Source organism: Chenopodium quinoa, unplaced genomic scaffold (assembly GCF_001683475.1).
Source record: "Chenopodium quinoa cultivar QQ74 unplaced genomic scaffold, ASM168347v1, whole genome shotgun sequence".
Taxonomy (NCBI): Eukaryota; Viridiplantae; Streptophyta; class Magnoliopsida; order Caryophyllales; family Amaranthaceae; genus Chenopodium; species Chenopodium quinoa.
The window spans coordinates 3,328,916-3,351,702 of record NW_018745170.1 but is presented as its reverse complement, the minus strand read 5'-3'; the positions used below and the strand labels follow the sequence as shown (position 1 = coordinate 3,351,702).

Here is a 22,787-nt window from a genome sequence, read left to right as displayed (position 1 = left end):
GAACTCCTTAAGTAACCCATGACCAAATTGCTCGAGTAACCCCTGACCGAACTCCTTAAATAACTCCTAACCGAGTAACTCGAGTAACCCCTGGCCGAGTAACTCGAGTAACCCTTGACCGAGTAACCCCTGACTAAGTAACCCCTCAAGTAACCTTTGACCGAGTGAACCCCTCGAGTAATCCCTATCCGAACTAGGGGTGAGCAAAGACCCAGGGTATCCGGGGTACCGGACCCGGAACCGGTTAGGACCCCCCGAGTCCGAACCCGGAACTGGTCTCACCGGTTTCGAGACCGGGTCCAAAATGTCGGACCCGGTTGTAACCGGGTCCTGAAATTTCGGACCCGGTACCCGCTGGGTACCCGGTTGTTTAATATGTTTAATTTTACCCTTATTTAACCAACCTAATACTTTTATTTTATTGTTCATTTCAATCTTAATTTTAATTAGTTTACCCACTCTTTTTTAATGTCACTATATTTCTCTCTCTTCAACCCTTCATTTCTCCATTTTCAAAGTTCCACCACCATATATAACCACCACCTACCACCCCCAGCTTGCGGCGACCCACTCCACCACCACCTTCACTTACTCCACCAACACCCCACGACACCGACACTACCACCACCTTTTTCACCGACACTACCTCCATCTCTTTCATCGAGACCACCGACACCACCACCATTTTCAACCGAGTTCGAGTTGATTTGAACAGCCGAATTAAATTTTGTTGATGATGAAGAAGTCGATTTAGCAGGACGAGCAGGCAATGCGGTAAAAAGTGAGGAGAAGAAGAGGAGAGAGAAAATTAGAAGGCAGCCATTAAAATTAAGGCTACCCATTTCAGCAAGGTTCAAACAATGATGAAGATTGAAAATGTGGGTGGATCACTGTTTTATTATTATTCTGGTCACGTTAATTTCAGAGAAAAATAAATTGGAGATTGAAGAAGAAGAAGAAGAAGAGCCATTAAAATAAATTGGGATGAAGATTGAAGATCCGGGTACCCGGTCTTGGAACCGGTTCCGAAATTCCTGGACCCGCTTCAACCGGTTCCGGGACCGGGTCCAAGATCTGGATACCCGGTACAACCGGTTCCGGGACCGGGTCCTGAGAACTCAACCGGGTACCCGGTTCCGCTCATCCCTAATACGAACCCCTTAAGTAACCCCTGACCGAGTAACTCGAGTAAACCTTGACTAACCCCTAACAAAATAACTCGGGTAACCCCTGCCACACGGTGTGGCCTGCTGCACCAAAAAGTTGTTGTACTTCGTATTATTCTCCTAATTATTTTTAAATATCAAATATCATTAGAGAAAAAAAAAATTAATTAAGGCTTGTTTGCATCGCTTTTTGTTTTCAGTATTTTATTTTTCTGAAAACAAAACACCAAAAGCAGGAAATTAGAAAAAAGTTGTTTCCACTTTTTACTTTTCAGTTTTTAATTTACCATAATTTCAATAAGTTTGACCGATTTTTACTTTATTAAATGACATATATCACATAATTTCAAAAAATAAAAATATATATAGAGATCAAACGAGCGAACCCTTAATAATTTAATTTAGTTAATCATTGTTAATCTAAATCCTGAATTCAGCACTATAAAAAGGATTGAGGAGGCTCATGTAAAAATCGTCCAAATTAAAGTTCCCTTAAACACACCAATTTCTTGCTGCCCTTACACTTTTTAAAAAGTTAAGAAAATTTCTAGCCAAGTTATTTAAAATCTTTTAAGTTTATTATAATGTGGAAGCTGAAGATATCAGAAGGAAATGATCTATGGCTACTGAGCTTAAACGACCTTGTTGGTCGACAACATTGGGTATTCGATCCCAAGGCCGGAACAGCGGAGGAAGGAGCTGAAGTCGAGAAGGTTAGAGAGGAATTTAAGAGGAATCGCTTCACGAATAGGCAAAGTGCTGATCTCTTGATGAGAATGCAGGTTTAAACATTATCTTTGTTGTTATGCTACATACTTCTACGTACTATTCCTCCGTTCTATAATAATGATTACACTTATAAATAATTGTGGCTCACTCTATATTTCCAATTGAGGTAATTTTTTATATTAAACTAATGTAATTTACATTAATTAATTAATATTGAACTAATACATATGCTCAATTTATAATTGTAACTCATAACTTAGAAAAATGACTGAATTTAAGAAAATTCTTAAATGACATTTGAACGCTAATTTTCATAACAATAATTAGTAATATTTTCTTAACAATAATATTAATTTTGGTACTAATCGAAGACATAACAAATGAAAGGAAAAATTGCTATGAATAATCCCAACTTTGCTCTATTCCTAATCCCAACTTTCGATTATTTTTTAATAATCTCAACTTTATACTTCATTAGGCCGTTGGTAGTCAAACCTGGGATGCAGCATTTGCATTTCAAGCAATATATGCCAGTGGTCTTACTGATGAATATGCAACACCACTTAAAAAGCACACGGTTTTCTCAAAGCCTCACAGGTTTCTCTTTTCATTTTTGATAAATTACTGTATATAATATCATGGTATACTTTCAACTTTCTGAAATTTATTTTAAAAAAAAACGAACAATATAAACCTTTAACTTCCATTAAAAAAAAAAAAAAAAAAAAAGTTTAAACACCCCCGCCCCCTCTCTTTTAACTTCCATTAAAAAAAAAAATTCCATTTTACCATCCTTGGCAGTTCCTTAAGAACTTAGAGAGGATCTGACTGCTCTTTCCCCAAGTACTCGATCGTAGCCTATAGGGGATCCCAATTGTAGAAAGAGCGCCAATTTCAAGCGATTGTGGTTGATTTCTTTATGAGAAGACTGTCCTTTTTTTTTGTTGCACCTTGTATTGGCTGCACTTTTATTTGCAAATGTTCCCTTGGCTTGAGGAAGAGAAAGTGGAAGCACAGCACCTATACGATGCCGTGAATGTCCTTTCTCGAAGTAATAATTTCTTGTATACTTATTGATTTGATTTAGAGAGCACATCACCATTATAAACTAGCTAAGTTATGTTCACTTTGACTTATATCAAATAAAGTAATTTCAGGCAAGTTCAGTTATAATTTCAAACTATAAAATTATACAGTACAAGTTTCGATAATTTCAAATATCATTATATTAGCAATATATAAGTAATTTGCTCCATGTCTTGGATTATTTGAGTATATTCCATGCATTTTGCCCTATCCTTTTGTTAGAGTGAGAATGGTGGTTTGCCAGCTTGGGAGGCTCAGCGAACATACAGTTGGATTGAGGTAATGGGCTAATGACCAAATTCTCCTTAAATAATACCTCCGTTCATATTATTTGCAACTTTGAGATATTATTTATGAGACATAAATATTTTTAAGTTGCAAAGTTGCAAATAATATAAAACATAGGTGGTAATATTTTATCAACTTAAAGTATTTTTTTGCAATATTTAATAAAATGTGTTTGTTAATTTCACATGGTCTCAGAAATTCAATCCTACAGAGCTCTTCGGTGGTGTTCTAATTGAAAGAGAGTAAGCTTTTATATGCTAAGATTGCCAACCCTTTTTTCATAAACCATTATCAGCTAATACCTCGGTAGTTAACTAGAGATGATCATAGACCGGAACAAAACAATCGGTCGTAATTGAGTTAAAAAGAATACAAAAATTTCTAATTTAATTACTACAAAAATTTCTTATTTAATTAATATAATCTTGATTTTTAATGCTGTTATAACAGGCATGTTGAGTGCACTTCCGCAGTAATCCAAGCTTTAACACTCTTCAAGGAGCAATACCCAGGTCACAGGTCTGAAGAAATAAAGGACTCCATCTCTAGAGGATTACAATACATTGAAAGTACTCAAAACCCTGATGGTTCTTGGTAAATATGAAGTACTTCGTATAATATTTCATTTGTTTACCTACATGCACAACACAATTTTGATTTCTCTCTCAAAATTTTCATTTTTTCATTAGTTCAGTTGAGTCTTCTATCTAGAAAAATAGACTTCGAGGTAATGAGAGTGACTTCAATTTGGTTTGTTTTTGTGAGGATAGGCATGGATTTTGGGGGATTTGTTTTACATATGCAACATGGTTTGCAGTGGAGGCACTATTAACGAGTAATAAAAATTACCATAATAGTCAGGCTGTGCAAAGGGGATGTGAGTTTCTACTCTCAAAGCAATTGCCTGACGGCGGGTGGGGCGAAAGTTACCTCTCAAGCTCAAACGAGGTACTCTAATTCACTCCCTTCTCTCCCTCCCCTGACCCCAAGGGCGGTATAAGCCGCATTTCTTGAAGTGAAATAACATATGTTCGCCTTTTTAAGTCAAGTAATGGTGACCCGATCAGTTTGTCCCGAGCTCTCCCCAATAGTCTAGATTTGTGCATCACTTCTCTGTTTGGGATTGTGGAACAGGTTTATACAAACCTGAAAGGGAACAAGTCAAATGTGGTGCAAACTTCATGGGCATTATTAACTCTCATTAGAGCAGGGCAGGTGAATATACTAGCATTCTATCCTACATTTCCTATTGCAGCTTAAAGAAAGAGCCAGAAAACTTAAACCTGTGGTTAACCCAAATGATTCTCAATGTAACAGTGGGATGTGGATCCAGACCCTGTGAATCGAGGGATGAGGTTGGTAATCAACTCGCAATTGGAAAATGGAGACTTCCCGCCACAGGTAAGACAAGGTTTTCTCCTAAAATTAATCAGTTTTGATAAACACAATCATAAATGCTAACTAGTACTCCGTATTAAATATATCTCCTCAAACGATACTACCTATGCTACGGGTTTACTTTACTATAGAAACATAAAATCAAAGAGAACTCAACAAGAAACCGCATTGGGAGTTCTCCTATTTTAAGAAAAGATAGAGAGCAAAAGATTTTATTAATAAAGTACAATAGATGATTAAAAAAGGATAGAAGATTGTCATACAGGAAATAAAAATACATTATGAGTAAGATATTAGACTTTTTAATCTTTTATATATAAAAAAAAATGTGAGTAAAGCTTGAAAAAGAGGTCATAATATTTTAGAAGTTTGTGATTAAATAATGTGTAAGACAATGTTATTAATTTTTAGCTGATTAATGTTTCTACTTTCTACTCTTATCTTCGTTTCACAGTTAGCTCATAAGATGGAGCACAAGCCTTCTGAAATTTTTTATATTATATACACCCAGGTGCACCGTGCACCAACCCAACTAACCTAAGGTTAAGTTTTTGCTTCTTCATTTAATGATAAATGAAAAACAATCATCAAAATGAGAACAAAATACTCATGGGTATACCGTGCACCCGATTGTATAACAATCTGTCTAAGCCTTCCGCTCCTAAATAAAAGTCTTATTTACTCAACATATACTTAAGCCTTGTTCTCTTCACCTTATTTTTGTTGAATTGGAATTATTTTTGCTAGTTAAAACTTAAATTTATAGATCTCTATTATATTTGTTTTTTAAAATTACTAATTGTTATTGAACTAAAATTATTTTTACTGAATATCAAGACGGAAGAGAACAATCAGAATTGGGCTTTATTTAGAAAAGAAAACTAAAAAAAATAAAAAAATAAAAAAAATAAAATAAAATAAAATAAAAAATAAAAAAACCAGATAAACTTGATTAAAAGTACAATAAAAAATAGTGGAGTTTGGTTAGCAAATTAAAGGTGAATTAAACAATTGATAGTGAAAAAATGGCCTTTCATAAACGGACTTTCAATAACACAAATTTGTAGTGATAAGAGACTTCTATGTAGGGACAGGGGGAGTATCACTTACCAATATAATAACTTGAAATTTTTTGCCAAAGTGATACTTATTGTGGTAAGAGTAGATTGTTCCTCTATACAAGTATTTGCCTTGGCACATAAAAATAGTGACTTAGCGAAGTCTTCACCTAAATATTAAGGTAATCATACAGAGATTGTATAAGTGTCTTATAATTAAGTTCATATAATTCCAATTTAAACAAACCTAGACCCTCATTTAAGTTCAGTCACTGTTCACTGTTTTACTTCTTATCCATAATATTTTAACAAATATGCCAATATGGTAACTTTGTACAGGAAAGCACTGGAATATTCATGAAGAACTGCATATTAGAATATTCATCATACAGGTGTATTTTCCCCATATGGGTTCTTAGTGAATATCGCTGTGTACAAGCACAAAGATCAGCCATACTATAGCCAACACTCAATGGAACTCCAAGAGAGATGGTCACAAGTTACTAGTATCTATAGTGTATTGCTGCATAACATCACAGGATGTATGAGCAAATCAATGAACCATACAACGTTGCCTATTATATGGTTTTATGCTCTAGCTTACGAATCTTTGTCAATGTAAGGTTATTATGGTAGCTTCTAAAGGGTAATTCCCAAAAGTCAGGCCAAATTTGCCTACACATAGCCATGTAACACTCAATAAAATTATAATAAAGAGATTTTTTTTTTTTTTTTAAATAGATTCTATTCCCATTACAAGTTTGACTTATTTTAAGGGCATTTTGTCAAATTATAGTTTGTTAGATACCAAACACATTAAGTTTTTAAACCTTTTTTAATTTCTGATTGGGTGATGGAGTGATGCCCAAAGTAATACGTGTTGCACAGCCGCACAGCTTTAGTCAGAGATTTTCTAAGAAGAGCTCACAGAAATCAAGGGTAGATGAGTGAGGAAAATTGATATGTTCTTAAATTATTATGGAACCCATACAGGCAATTCAAAACAAAACCAAAAGACTAAAAGAAAAACAGAATTAAAAGATAATTCACTAAAGTGAGATTTACATTACTGAAAGAGACATGATTTGGCTGGCGAGACCAGGATCTTGTTGCAGCAGCTCCTTTAGGTTGTTTTCCACTTCCCCCATCTGTTTCTCCAGGTACTCTTTAGAAGTCTGTCACCAAATATAAAGACAATGCATCAAGTTAGAATATACAGCAACAAAGTAATCTGTATAAATGAACACATACAACTGAAAAAAGAAGGGGGGAAAAAAACACAAAAAAAAAAGCTGAAATATTGCTAAAAGGTCTTGTTGATATGAAACATATCAAAAACATATATATATATATATATATATATATATATATATATATATATATATATATATATATATATATATATATATATATGATAAACCTGAAAACCTAACAAATGAAATAATTGAGAAAACCAACATATTAATAAGCATAAAAACCTGTAAAGAAGCAATTGCAGTCTCACTGTCCTTGAACTTCTGTTCCTGTTCATCAATCAAGACCGATTTTGGCTCCAGTACAAACCTAAATATTATGGACAAAAACCATAGAAGGGTGTCAAAATAATGTTGAGGATTTACAACCACAGATTCCTGTAAGCCAAGGAGGACACTCACGTTCTTCCTGCAAAACCAAGGAAACAAAATCAACAATAAGTACAAAAATCTATAAGGTAAACAATCCACCAAGACAACAATCGCAATCAATTGAACATAGGTCCCAAACTGCAACAAACCACAACAATTATAGATATGTGCACTTTATGTATCAATAAATTATACTGATATTGACCTTACCAATGGATTTGTATGTATTTGTGTCATCAGGCACTTGTCGCAACTCCTCCAAGGTTAAGTAAGCACGCTTCTTTTCTGTTTCTTTAGATCGGATTTGGTTTTGCACCTGGATAGATCATAAATCATGGTTAATTTAACTATACAAAAGCATAACAGACCAATTGCAGCCCATGAAACTAATATACTAGAGGGAATAATTTGATACGGAGCACTTAAAATGAGTCACAAGTTATTGTAGTGCTAACATCAGAATATAGAAGACATGTACCAATGAACAACCTATCACACTAAACAAGTTCCTCGTTCTTCATAGCATGTTTTTGGAGAGTAACGGGATGAGTGATAGGATATGGAGATAGTCCAGAGAAAGGAAAAGTAAGTAAACTGTACTATAGATGGCTTCACATATCTACATATGTGTCACAGTCCAAGTGTTTTGACACAAGATCCGTGTGACGCGCTCTCGTCTACTGGCAATTCAAGTAAGAAAAGGGCTTGTGAGCATGAAGCAACACAGGCTGGGGACGAGTTTGATGGGCACTCATGCCTATTGGAGTCAGGAGTGGAGTCAAGGGGGGGTGATCGGGGCTTGTGACAATAGACCAGGTTGAGGCAAGCACAAGCGGATCCAATGACAATTATCTATTTTGAGGGTCTTCTACGATATTATCTGTTTTTAGGTGCTTTAAACACGTGGCTGCAAAATATCAATAAATGCCTACAACAACACACAAGTATAAAAGCGATAGGCAAAAATGGGTAGGCAACTTGGATTTCATTCATCACTACTTCCTAAAGAGTTTCCTTTGGGAATTACATTGTTTTCCCACATAATAACTTCTTCCAAGGCCTAGAAAAATTAACAGACCTACAAAGCTTCAAATACATTCAAAGGGAGTTAGATTCTAACACTATGCTAGCAGTTCTTTGCTTGGCATGGCCAGTCCCAAGCTCTGATAAGAGGGTTGCATTAGCTAATGGACAGACAACATAAAACATTGTAGAACCTCTGTAATAGGTACTATTATATAAGCAATATACCACTGTCCATACTCCAAAGTTAGCATGCTAGCCCAGAATTGTGCCATGTCAGGCGATCTTCATGGAAACGAACCTTTTAAACTGTTTTTTTCACCATAAGGGAATCAAGGATGATATTGTACCATTTGCACAACAATAATTGATCTAAGTTCTTTAGATAAATTAACCATCTTAATAAAAATTAGGAATAATGAGGATATAAAAGCTACACAAGAAATAAGGCTGTCACAATTATCAGAAGACCATTTTCAATTCAATACCTATATGTCACTTGACTGCTGGGGATGTAGGCCTCTAAGGAGTGGTAACATCAAACTTTTGATTATCTCTACTCCTTTTGTCCCTAAATAAAAGCTTCATTTCTCCCAAAATAAAAGCCTCATTATTCATTCATGCAGGGTCCATCTTTTGATAATATTTTCCAGCCACTATCTCTGTTCCTCAAAACAATAAACCATCCCATTACCTTCCCTTTTTTTTTTTTTATTCAGCTTTAATCAACAATACACCACTATGACTCCTCTCCTTAAATCGCTTGTCTAGAATAAATGTGGCGGAAAGGGATGTAACACTAGTCATCACACCCTACTTTTCTACTTTTGACTACCAAAGTACCAAGATTTATCGAACTACTGATAGTCTACTGCCAACCATCTTATGCCTGAGCATAGGTACAAGTTCCAATTCTGCCCAATCAAATAAATAATTCAATCTTTAAACAACAGTAACGTGTCTTTATTACATAGCTCCAAATCTTCCAATGGAAGCAAATAAGAACATCTTGTTCACTAGCTAACTAATTGGATTCGCAAAGCTCCACTGAAGCACAAATATAACCACTCTCAACTTTACAAATCATTCGTATCCAAATCCCTTCATCATATTGTTCTTGTTTGGTGTGTACCCAAGAACAGGATTTTGACGAATAGAATGGATACTGAATACAGATATTATTCCAAAGACAAAAACTATAACAAAGAACACAAAAACCAACCTTTTATTTTTAGGAAAATTCCACAACACCATGGCAATTTTTATTTTTCCGTTAATTCTAAATCGACATGAATGCAATTAAGAAACGAGATGAAAGTATGAAACAATAGATCATGATAAGAACAAGGCAGCCAAATTTGAGATAAACAATGTCATTATTTATAGTAGGGGGAACTAACCTGCTTCAATTTTGAAGTAGTCTCAATCATGCGTCCTTGAATCTCAATAAATGCCTAATTACATATATTTCAAATCAGCAATACCCTTAAATACTTCACATATTAACACAAGTGAAACCAAAAAAAAAAAAAAATTAACATTAAACGAATAATAACGAAATTATTTAAAAATTAGGCCAAAATTTGCATCATTAATCTAAAAAACACTAAAAATTAAGTTTTTAACATACTGTTCTGCTTGCTTCATCCGCCATTTTAGCTACTGAAATGCAGACTTAATTCAAACTTAATCACTGTTTCAGAAAAAAGCAAACAATCAAAGATTATTAATATTATTAGTACAAGTAAAAGCGAAAAGTTAATTAAAAAAAAATGAAGAAAGAGTAATGTAGTAGGGTTTAATTGGAAAAATCCTAGATCTGTAAATTGATTGAATGCTTAATTTAAGAAGAAGATGAATGAACCTCGGAGATGCTAGGTCACCGGAAAAAGTTTTCCGATTTGATTGCCGGTGGCAGGCGGTTGATCACCAGTGGAATATGGAAGGCGTCTCTGCTGTCGATGAAGAGTTTAGGAATGAAAAATTAAGAACCAAGACGCTGGTTTTCCTTTTTCTATTTTGTGATACTTTGATTTCTACAGTAGAATCTACACTGTTTAAATATTTAATCCAAGGGTGTTAACGAGCTGAATTTACTCGAGAAATGCTCTATGTTTGACTTGGTCAAAGCTTGACCTGAGTGGGCTAATAGCCTAAGACTCAAGTTCAAGTTCAGGTTGAGATCTTAACAAGCTATAATAGGCCAAGTTTAAGATATCATTTACTTGATTCGAAAACTCGTGAACAAGCTTGAATTTTAATTTCATAATAACAATATTATTTTTATAAATAAATTGTAACCTAAAATTATATATTGTCATCTAAGCCTTGGGCTATTGTTATTTTAGGGCCTTATTTGAGAAAATTAAGTTATCAATTAAAATAGTGTGATCAAAACGAGTAAAATCGATAGTAGATTGAGCATTTGGTTATTGAGTCGAGCTAAGCTCTTGTCTAGGGTATCTCGCTCAAGTCGTGTTCAACAAGCATTGAGCTTGAGTTGAGCCCGAGCTCACTAGTGTCGAGGTCGAGCCAAGCCTAGAGAGCTTCGGTCTCAAATTGACTTGTTAATAGTTTAATACCCCTATTGCATCCATGCAACTAAGGATGTAAATAAATCAACCTGAGTATGAACACGAAAGTGAACTTTCCACCAAGTAAAAAAATATGTTTGAACTCGGTTCTCTTAGAAGGTTATTGTTTTCTCGAAGAACTCATTTGTTGAGTGAATGTCATTAACGCTAAACAAAGAATAGATTCTGAAAAACACTCCAACCTTTATTGAATATCATTTTATGTGATGGTAAGTAATTAATTATTTAACCAATGTGATAGTAAATAATGATTGGCTAGAAACAATTTGGGGTTAAAAAACTTGATAGTAATTAACCCCGTCTAACCCATTGTTTTAAATTTTTAAGACCTTATGGATTTGGGTGTAATTTGGTTCACATGAAAATGTTAGGATATGGGCCAAATCCAAACTCGATTCAGGTCCAACCCATATACATTCCTACCTTTTTTTTTTTTTTCACCACATTCCTATCTATGTAATATTACTTTTTAGAATACGTTCGTGTTACAGATTTAATGACTATAATAAGGAGTACTTTGTTAGGGATTTCTTCTTATTTTAATTTTCTTACTTTCTAAGTTCAAATTATGATTGACTAGGTTGTACCAATCGCAAACGTCATATAATTATGTAAGATATGTGTATTAGATTAATTAAATAATCCAACAAAGTAGACTAGTATGCCAAATGAAAATGTATGGTGTATGTATTAAGCAATAATTAATCAATAATAACATATAATACTAAAACAGACATCAGGAATGACACGTGTCATATCATGGTGCTGTTATTTTCCCTCCAAACCACTCCTTCCCTTTTTGCAAAAACTTCTTTGAAAATTTTAGTATAATATTACTGTCATAATATTATTGCAAATCTTTTATAAGTATCTTTTATTTTTATTTTTATTTTTATTATTATTATTTTATTTGCTTATTTTGTTCTTTTAGTATCTTTCATTAAGAAATTTCAAAATATTCCTATTATAATAAAGAATCTTCATACTTATTGCATATTTTATAGACAAAAATAACATTATTTTATCTTAAATATTCAGCTATTTATGTTTTATTTAGTATATTCTACTATCATAAAGTGTATTGTAAAATGTGTATATTGTTTTTTTTGAATGCTTTAATTGGTTTCTCTCCTAATTCTAACACGTGGAACATAACAAAAAGGAAATATAACAACATAGCTTAAAATTATACATAAACACTTTATCTATGCATGTAGTCATGTAAGAAAGTATCCCAGTACTTTCATATATTATTATATATTTAAAACATTCATATGGTGTAATATGTAGTTTTAATATACTCATTTGTCTAATCAACTATTTCCCTTTCATTATATTTCATGTTTCATTTTATTATATATGCAAATAAGAAGATAATAAATATGTTATAGTTGTATAAAAATAAAGAGTTTTTTTTTTTGTTTTATCGATTAATTGTAGTGAAATTACCGTGCACGGCACAGGACCTAATCATGATTTGGTCTTGGACCTAGGTAGTACGAATCGCAAACGTCATATAATTGTGTAAGATATGTGTATTAGAATAATTGAATAATCCAACAAACTAGTATGCCAAATGAAAATGTAAGACGTACGTACTAAGCAGTAATTAATTAGTCTTATACAATCCACCCAAATCAAAGACCAAATAACAAAAATTTGATCTTCATTTTTGGGATTTGGATCTAGATTTAAAATCAGATATTCACATTCCAAGAACTTCTTGCAGCTTCACGTAAGTAAATCAAATAGATATTTGGGGGGAAAAAAAACCACATTTTCTTTGATTTTCATGACACCACCATATATTTTTAATATAATAAGTACATCATGTTATTGATTTTGAGTCAGACTAATGATAGTGCAATCTTGTGAACTAACTTCATAAAATAAATTACTCGGTACAATTTTTCCCCTACAAAATGATCTTATATAAACTCCTTTTTTCCTCTTTATTTTCTCAACATTCATAGTCAAATGTCCAATTCTTTACAAATTCAATAATTAAGTACTATAGAACAATATGGAACTTTTCTTTTGTTACTTCTTCCTAGGATTTCTCCTCCTCATCTTGCTCTCACTTCAAATCCTTTTTTATAAACATCGATCCCTCTTCTCCTCCGCAAACCTTCCTCCAGGAAGGATAGGATGGCCTCTTGTCGGTGAAACTCTAGAGTTCTTGTCCACGGGATGGCAAGGCCACCCCGAGAAATTTGTATTTGACCGTATGGTCAAATACTCCCAAGAATGCTTTAAGACGAGCATTCTTGGGGAGCCTGTGGCTTATTTTTGCGGCCCAACAGGCAACAAGTTCTTGTTCTCAAACGAGAACAAGCTTGTTACAACCTGGTGGCCAGAGGCTGTAAACAAAGTGTTCCCTAGTTCCCTCCAAACTAACTCTAAGGAGGAGTCTATAAAAATGAGGAAACTCCTTCCTCAATTTCTAAAGGCCGAGGCCTTACAAAGATACATTGGCATCATGGATACCATCGCCCAGAGGCACTTCGCCTCTGGGTGGGAAAACAAAGAGGAAGTCTTTGTTTTCCCATTAGCCAAAAGATACACCTTTTGGCTTGCGTGCCACATTTTTCTTAGTGTCGAGGATCCTACCCATGTAGCTCGCTTTGCTGACCCATTTCGCCTCTTGGTTTCCGGGGTTATCTCTATCCCAATTAATTTCCCCGGAACACCATTTAACAAGGCAATTAAGGCCGCCGAGTTTATAAGGAAGGAGCTCATATTGATCATTAACCAAAGGAAGATTGATTTAGCAGAGAAAAAAGCAACACCAACCCAAGATATATTGTCTCATATGCTAACTAAAACAGATGAAAATGGGAAACATATGAATGAAATGGATATTGCAGATAAAATTCTGGGTTTATTAATTGGTGGACATGATACTGCTAGTATTGTCATTTCCTTCATTGTCAAATACCTTGCTGAACTTCCTCATGTATATGATGCAGTTTATGAAGGTATGTATATACTAGTAGAAATTATGCATGAAAAAAAATATGAAAATTTCTATTGCCTCTTTTGATCATGAAAATTGGGATTTATAATGTTGTTAATCTGTTCTCTTGGGTTGTACAGAGCAAATGGAGATTGCGAAATCGAAAGCGGCTGGGGAGTTGTTAACATGGGAGGATATGCAAAAGATGAAGTACTCATGGAATGTGGCTTGTGAAGTAATGAGGCTAATTCCTCCATTACAAGGAGCTTTTAGAGAAGCTATGGCTGACTTTAAGTATGCTGGTTTCAACATCCCTAAGGGTTGGAAGGTATATTTATAAGGATTTTAACCACTTGTTACCTTAGAGTGTTAATTGAAGATGTGCTAGGGTGCACTTTGTTCATTCTAGAGCTAATGAAAAGATTCGGGTTTTACGTGTTAGAGTAGAATTTCGATTTTTCTTAAAAATGTGGCTCACCTTGACTAATCAGACCAAGTTTGAGCATGGCCCGATGAATGTGACTCTATCTAACAAGTGTGGCCAAATATTTTTATTACCACAATTTTTGTTGGTCTAGGCCACGATAAACTCTACTCTATTTTTGTGTTTCAAGTTTATTGACAAAAAAAAAATACACTCATACTTTTATTTTTTAATACGGTAAGATACGGGAGGTCCCCCCACCCTATCACAGAAATAGGGGATGAGGATCGAACCCCCAATCACTTGGGGGGTTGGAAGGACTAACCATCCCTCCATCTCCTATTTCCTCACTCATATTTTCATCTTATGCACAAATGCGTGCACATATAGACTCTCAGACACTATCGGCATAATGACGTAATGTTTTCCCCTGTATCTTTGTTGGTTGTAGCTATACTGGAGTGCCTATTCAACTCATCAAAACCCGCAATATTTCGCGGAACCAGATAAGTTTGACCCGAGTCGATTCGAGGGAAGTGGGCCAGCACCATACACATATGTACCATTTGGGGGAGGGCCAAGAATGTGTCCTGGCAAGGAGTATGCACGGTTGGAGATACTAGCCTTTATGCACAATGTGGTGAAGAGATATAAATTTGAGAAAATAATTTTTGATGAAAAAATAATAGCTAATCCTTTTCCTAAGCCAGAAAAAGGGCTTCCTATTCGCCTCATTCCACACAATGTGAAAGTGTAGTTGGTCAAAGAAGTGGTTATTGCAAACAATATTATACTTGTGTATCACTCAATGTCTCAATGTTATCATTTGTTTGAGATGATCTTTCAACTAGTTTTGTCATTTATTTGATGTGTCTATTAGTACTAGTTTAATTAACTTGGTGAATTAATATATTGTTCATCTTATATGTATGAATGAATTATATATTTTTTTTATGGACAAAGGCTAAACGGAATTACGTGAAGTTACTAAAAGAATTTTTGCACTAAATTTGCTAATCCATTTTTTTTTAAAAAAAAAAAATTTCAAGAAGGATCAAGGTTGGGCTTTGGGTTCCGGCCCAAAAATATATCTTCTTTAAACTTTTTTTGACCAGGCCAAAATAATATAATAACTATACTTGTATTATTTTAGGCTGAGTCCAAAAGAACAATTAATCTAATTCTTCCGTTTAGTAAGGATATTTTAGATTTTAACACCTGACAAAAACCCGAAAATGGTTTTTAACACCCCAAAAAAAAAACTTTTATTTTAACACCAGACAAAAACTATAAAAATAGTTTTTACCACCACTTAACGGTTTCCGTCCAAATATTCCGTTAAGTGGGGTTCACAGTGACACGTGTCACCATTTTTACTTGTTTTCAAAAAATAAAAAAAAAACAAAAAAAAATAAATTTTTTTTATAAAACTCAAACAACCAGAAGGCAGCCACCAACGGTGGCCCTTCTCCCTGACCAACTCCCGAACCACCCTCTCCTAGCCCCCCGTCATCGGGTTTCGCCACCGAACCTTCCTTATCACCGGAAATCGACGTACCCTCGCTTCCCGCAGCCAAAATTCGAGAACCCCCACCGAAAATCGTGCCCAGAAAACGGCGACGAATTTCAGGGGTGGTGGTTTTGCGGCTGAGCAATCTTCCTTCCCCTAAAACGCCAGCAAATTTGGCCATTAATGGCTGAAATCGACCGATTTTGGGACTGAGTGGCCTTAACCGGCCGATTTCGGCCATCAATGGCCGAATTCGTGGCTGAATCAATGACCAAAAATTCATGGCTAGTGATGGCGGTGGTCAGGCTAGGGTGGTTTAAGGCTGCGGGAAAAGGGTGGGGATGGGTTTAGGTCGGCCGGTGAGGGAGGGGGAGGTGGTGCGCCGGTCGTTGCGTCGCCGGCTGTGGGTCAAGCTGAAGAAGAAGGTGGCAGTGGTGGGGCGGCGGTGGGGCTAGGGTGGCAGGGTAGTTTTAGGTTTTTTTATTTTTTTGTTTTTTTATTTATTTTTTTTTATTTTTTGGACAATAATAAAGCGACACGTGGCTCATGAATCCACTTAACGGATTCCTAAACGGAATCAGTTAAATGGTGGTAAAAACCATTTTTATATTTTTGTCAGGTGTTAAAATAAAAGTTTTTTTTTTTGGGGGGTGTTAAAAACCATTTTCGGGTTTTTGTCGGGTGTTAAAATCGAAAATATCCGTTTATTAATACTTGCAACACTTTTCTTTTCACGCTTGCCAATGCACTATTTCAATCGTTAATATTTTTAATTACCAATGTGCAAAAATTATAAAATTTTGATATTATGAAAGTATAAATCGAGACGAGTAAAACAAGATCCCACATGACTATATATTTTTCCTAACCTATAAATCACCAAATCTAGTCAAAGTGAGATATGTAAATAGTGTAAAAGTCAAGCTGTTACAAGTAAAAAAAACGAAGGAAGTAATTTTTTGAGCAAAATCGATCTGATCTTGAAATTTAGTCCAAAATATTTTGAAACACTCAAAATTTAATACAGATGCTATATGGGATTGAGAATACATAATTGTATTTTGTTTTCCAAATAGTATTATTTCAATATTCTAGTTCTAGTTAAACATCAACAATTATGTAAAGATAAATAATAAAAAAAATACATTAAATGAATTAGGAAAAGAGGACATATCACATAGACATATCACATAAAACTAGCATGTACTTTATACACGTAATTCGTGTATGATTTCTTTTAGATATAACTAGTCTAAGACCCGTGTCATGCACGGTTATTTACTAAAACTCAATTTATTATTAACCTAATCACAAATTTTTATATGTGGCTAGCCACATCGTGTGGCCAGCCATTAAAGGGGTTACTTCGTGAATGTTATAGGGGTTACCCGGTCAGTGTTCAGGGGTTACTTCCTTAGAGTTATAGGGATTACTTCGTCAGTGTTATTATAAGGGTTACTCAATCAGTGCTAAAGGGGTTACTCGGTCAGTGTTTTAGGGGTTACTTTGTTCTTTTACAATCGGCCACACGGTGCGGCTGGCTGCACACAAGACGCACTGTAACCTAATTGGATAATAATTATTTTTGTAAGACACCTATCAATATAATTAATATAATATTAATGTTACTTTGTAAAAAAAATTAAGTTAAGATATTTCTGCTAAAAATTGAGTAGAAAAATTTTGACTGAAATATATTATTATAATATCATTTTAGCAAATAATATTTATATTAATACTAAGAATCTATACTTGCTATTATATGTATATTTATTGTCTATAAATATCGTCAATGAAAAAGGATATATACACTACGGAGAAAGAAAATCAAGTATGAATATTTTTTATTTTTATTCTATTTTATTAGAAAGTGTTTTTGGAGGGAAATGACAGCACCAGAAAGTGACACGTGTCATTCCTGGTGTTTGTTTTAGTATTATGTTATTAATTTATATTCCAACTGATTAACATATATGTTTTTAGTGATAATACCCTAACCAAAGGGCATGTACTCCTTCAACTTCAAATGATGAATCAAAATTCAATTGTGTGATTATTAATAAAATTTTAACAATGACTAACCATGTTTAAAGTAAGGAGTTAAAATAAATCATGAGACATGAATATATAGAATTTACCCTTAATTAGCACCATTAATTAAATGAGAACGTAATGCGTGCGGACTGTCGCGCGCATAATCAAGTGCGTAAAAACACAAACCCATCTATAATGTAAAAGGTGCAGGTTAGAAGCCCGGTGGTGTAGGCGTCATTCGAAGCGCGCCTACGTTAGCATGTTGTGAATATGCTTGGCACTCATAGGAAGTGGGAATTGACATACGATTAGGGACAAAGCAAAGTAGGGAGCTGCCAACAAGTTTTTAAGGAACTTGTAAACCGTTTACAGATCATTTAAATGCAACCACAATTAAGGGACAACGGTAGGCAACAACGATTGACCCATGAAGGTTACACACCATTCATAATCCATGAGATTACTAACTCCATATGGTTCAGAACCACGAAAGGAGGATCGGATCGTGGATGATGATACGAAGTGAGTCATGGAGTCACATTCGCCCGTATTGGCCTCTACTCGATTCTTATTGTGAAAAGGGATTCCTGCGATCTCAAAGGCATGCAAACAAAGATTCAATTTGCTCCAAACTAACATTAAGCTAAATTGGTTTAATATTAATGCAATATATAATTCTAAAATATCGTGAGCACTTCGATTAAACAACAAGATTAAAAAGGAACCTAAAATCGGTCGTCCAAATTATCTTATTAGGCGTGATATTCAATTACATATTCCCTTTAAACATGCAATATAGTGATCAATAAATATGATAGAATCAATATCAACATTGGAAGCAATTTAACCATAATAACATTAGCCAAATCAAATAATGATAAACCTAATCATGATACTAGCAACAAGAATAATAAAAAGAGTAATTAAGTGAATTAACTACTCACGTTCCGCGTTTCCTTGGATTGCTACATCATGAATAAACTGTTAGTAACTTCAATAAATAGTAAATCAAATTGAATTAAATTAAATGAAAAGTAGAGTTGATTTGGTCCAAACCCTCAGTTAATTCTACCTTTCACGCCTTGGTTTAAGTATAGAATTTCGGGTCAAGTATGGACTCCTTGGAGTGCTTAGAGGAAGTATTATGAGAGAATAGGGTGGCTAGTATTTAGGCTAAAGGCAGAAGATAATGATTTTTGGTGCAGGGAGAAAGAGTTTGATATTTGGTGCCCCGAAACTGGAGAAATTAGGTCCGTATTTATAGAGAAAATGTGAGGGGTGAAGCACGGAACCCTAGAAGTGAAAAGGCACCGCGGAGAAACCCTAGAAAAATGTCGCGTCACGGCATGTGTGCCAAAATGGTATCTAAATGAAATATCATCCAAGACCAAATTGGTAATTGTTAAAATTGCTGCCTGCACCGAGTACAACTATGGTACAGCAACCTGATTTTGTTTGTAATCAGTTGATTATTGAATAATTGGAATCCTGTTGCAAATGATGTATGGACGGGTTGGTCGCAAACCCATTGTTAAATACATGGCCGCGTTCACCAAAATGAAGTTGACCATGGTATGCAATGTTGGTGAAATACGTAACTACCTCACTGTGCGGACTCATGTGAATCCCACCAGCTAATAACCTTCCATTAAACGCTGAAGGGCCACTCCCATTGCTTGGTACAGCATAATAGCCCTGGTGGACCTATAATTGCCAACTTATAATTGTACTTAATACCTAAGTCACTGCTCAACAGAAAATACGCAGCTGAAATTAATCACCTAATTACACTACAAATACCTGATTGTGCCCATGCTGTTGGAAGATTAACATATCCCCCCCTCTTCCCCCCCCCCCAAATTACATGTCGGCTTTTGTTGAGTAGCCAACATATTAGGCAAACCAACCTGCAAAAATTCAGTTTTTGTTAAAAATACCGATGGAAATATACATTAAACACACAACAGACACATAACACGCTACACTTACTTGGATTTCGTAGCTTGAGGGATGTTGCACAGTCCCAATATCATAATCTAGATCATTGTCATGCCCCGTAGCCTGTTTCTTCTTACAACTTGTCTTGGCAACCTAGGCTTGTTTCTTCGAAGCGCCTTTTTCTGCCAGGGATACGAATCGAGTTCCTTTAGGTCTTCCCTTCTTATTACTACCCCGAGGTTTTGGATCTTTCACACATGTTGAATTAGAGATGGATTTGGGTGTGTCTTCTGGTTGTGTAAGACTACCTTTGTTAACTGAGCTAGGAGTTTTTGGAATTAGAGGCATACCATGTTTCACTAACGCCAGATCACCACCAAGCCTTTCATCCCCGCCAGAACCCTGGCCCGACCCTTCTTCCAACTCACGTAGTTCATCGACCTTAATGCTCATTAACTGAATCAAATCCATCAGGACTTCAACAGCTTCATCCGATGATGAAGCACGCATAACAGCAGGTTCAAGAGCTAACATCAACTTATCTCATCATTTCTTTTGTTTTGGACGCATCATGATAAGCAACTTTGATAAGGGTGTGTTTCCTACTAATATCCTTTCTCCACCTATCAAGATGTACATGGGAGGGACCTCACTAACGTCATTCATGTCTAAAACCTTTATTACGCGTCTAAAAACAATCCTATGACATTCAAAGTGGCGACAATCACAGTACGCCTCATTTCTCTCTTTGTTATACAAAACTGTATACTCCTTTAGCTTACCTTTGAGGGGAATTTCTCTCATCTTTTTCTTGCAATATATCCATACACGGTCTGAAAAGACATGCTCTTCCTCATTATGTGACACCAACTTCTTTGACCCCAGAGGGGTCACATATGCCACACGGTTGCACTAATTTTGTATTTCAACAAACTTCTCATCTGTTTATAGTTTTTGAAATTTATATTCCAACACAAATTTTGGTAATAGAGGCCTCACATAACGCGCTGAGTTCGCATCCGCTTCCTTCTCATCGTTTGCACGGCTTTCCATCGCCTTACAGTAATTAAGAGCAAACTCATATATCCGAGTGCGCTTGTCAATATACCCATCAAAAAAGCTATTTATGCTCTCAACTCTTTGAGTTGTCTGCATTCCTGCCGAAAATACATCTGTCCTAACTACAATACACCACAGCTATTCAGAGCATCAGTTCTTCATTTTCAATCCTAAATGGAATATCATACTCAATATGGCATGGCAGCATGTCCACTACAAGAACCTCCTCATCTTAGTGTTTTAGACCAAATTATATACCCTACAATAACTAATAAGCAAAAGTGTGATGCGCATTAACACTAATATAGGTAACTTAACAGAACCAAGTGAACACAAGATGGACATTCACATTCATACTTTTACTGTGGCCAGTAATTAGTATTTAAAAAATAATTATAGAACATATTCAAACTATTAATGTAATTACAAGAAATAAAAAAACTGACCTTCTAGCCACTCATAGCACTCAAACTCTTCTAGCTTGAACTTTTTCACAACTTTCCACCAGGAATCAACAAACTCCTTCGGGGTAATTCTGTTGTAGATAACATGATGCCACTCTTCTTTGACATCCTGATAGTTAGAAAGTGCACCAAGTTTCTTCCCAAACTTCTTCATTATATGCCACATACACCACCGATGGCGTGTTTGAGGCATTGGAAAAAATAGCTCTTATTGCCTTTGATGAATCTATTTTATATATATTTTTATTCTCCGTCCCACGGTCATATTTATGCTTATTTGAGCTATGCGGAGCTATTTTTATTACTAATATACGTTTTTTAGTGTTTTTGTAGAGTTGGTTTTATTTTGTAGGAATTTGCAGATTTATGACAATTTCCGAGCTTATTAGACCACTACGAAGATATTAAAGTCGGACCGTATTTTATGACCGTATATATAAAGCCTAAGACCGAGTTAAAGAAATTTAGTTCGGTGATTACGGGCTTTATACGTGAGGAGGTTCAAGATTCCAAGTTACTAACACATACCAACCAAGGAAGAAGAATTGGGCCAAAGTTAGAGGCCCATTCACGTCCGCGCTCAAGAGCTAGGCCGCGAGTTTACTCCAAGCAACTGGGCCCGATCGGGCGAGGCGTGGCCCAGTCCGAGCGGATATCAGCGCCTGTGCCTAGCTATTTGGGCTTTATTGTTTTGGGCTATCCAAATCCTTAGATAATGGTGGCAGCAATTGTTGTATTAGCTTTTAGGATAAACTTTGTCAGCTTTTGGATTGATTTAGAATACTTTAGTTTGAGTGGAATTAGGGAGGCAATAGGACTCCCTAGTTAGCGGCTACTGGGCCTATAAATGTAGACTTTTAGGAATTAGTTGAGGGAGGGATTTTTATTTTTCTTGATTTTAGTTTGCTAGTTTTACGCGGGAGGAGGTATTATTAGTCTATTGTTTCCATTAGTTTAGTTGGATGTTTGTTGCTTTAGTATTAGAATACTTTTGTTTAATTTATTGTTTTCATGTTTGCTTTATTATTATTACTATTATTGTTTCTATTAGGCTTTATTATCATTTAATTTAATTGCATATTATTTATAATCATGTTTTCTTTAATTGTTTTGGTTAATTTATATTTAATTATGCACGAGTAGTTTAATTATAGGGTTTGTGGGGATCCATGAATAATATGAAGGGGTAATTTATTATTGTTGATTATTAATGATTGATTTATTTCCTATCGATTGATTTAATGCTATGCAATTAAATTAGGCCTGGTTTAATTGTATGAGTTTTGCAATATTGATTCGAGATTCGAGAGATGGGAATTAATGTTTAGGCTTAGTTTCAATAGGCATGTTAATCTATAAATGGTTAAGTCAAGATTCGAGAGATGCGATTTAATACCGGTAAATTAATTCTGTGATTATAATACGTAGCGAAAGC

The 22,787-nt window shown here is 35.0% G+C and overlaps 3 protein-coding genes across 3 annotated transcripts; 2 read left to right on the top strand and 1 right to left on the bottom strand.

Moving 5' to 3' along the window:
* Positions 1-1,750: 1,750 nt before the first annotated feature.
* Positions 1,751-5,132, top strand: LOC110710420 (lupeol synthase-like). Its single transcript, XM_021888713.1, has 7 exons — positions 1,751-1,948; positions 2,374-2,492; positions 3,720-3,863; positions 4,040-4,217; positions 4,404-4,484; positions 4,587-4,670; positions 5,079-5,132. The coding sequence occupies exons 1-7, from the start codon at positions 1,751-1,753 to the stop codon at positions 5,130-5,132; spliced, it is 858 nt and encodes a 285-aa protein (XP_021744405.1).
* A 552-nt stretch (positions 5,133-5,684) lies between these two features.
* On the bottom strand, positions 5,685-10,414 carry LOC110710189 (prefoldin subunit 1-like). The gene is made up of 8 exons (XM_021888458.1): positions 10,238-10,414; positions 10,004-10,066; positions 9,774-9,827; positions 7,561-7,666; positions 7,381-7,387; positions 7,204-7,288; positions 6,791-6,900; positions 5,685-5,895 (listed from the first exon to the last, which is right to left on the bottom strand). The coding sequence occupies exons 2-8, from the start codon at positions 10,025-10,027 to the stop codon at positions 5,892-5,894; spliced, it is 390 nt and encodes a 129-aa protein (XP_021744150.1). The 5' UTR covers positions 10,028-10,066; positions 10,238-10,414; the 3' UTR covers positions 5,685-5,891.
* Positions 10,415-12,819: 2,405 nt separating this feature from the next.
* On the top strand, positions 12,820-16,622 carry LOC110710394 (beta-amyrin 28-oxidase-like). Its single transcript, XM_021888687.1, has 3 exons — positions 12,820-13,945; positions 14,064-14,251; positions 14,799-16,622. Exons 1-3 carry the CDS (start codon positions 12,991-12,993, stop codon positions 15,102-15,104), a joined length of 1,449 nt encoding a protein of 482 aa, XP_021744379.1. The 5' UTR covers positions 12,820-12,990; the 3' UTR covers positions 15,105-16,622.
* Positions 16,623-22,787: the final 6,165 nt, after the last annotated feature.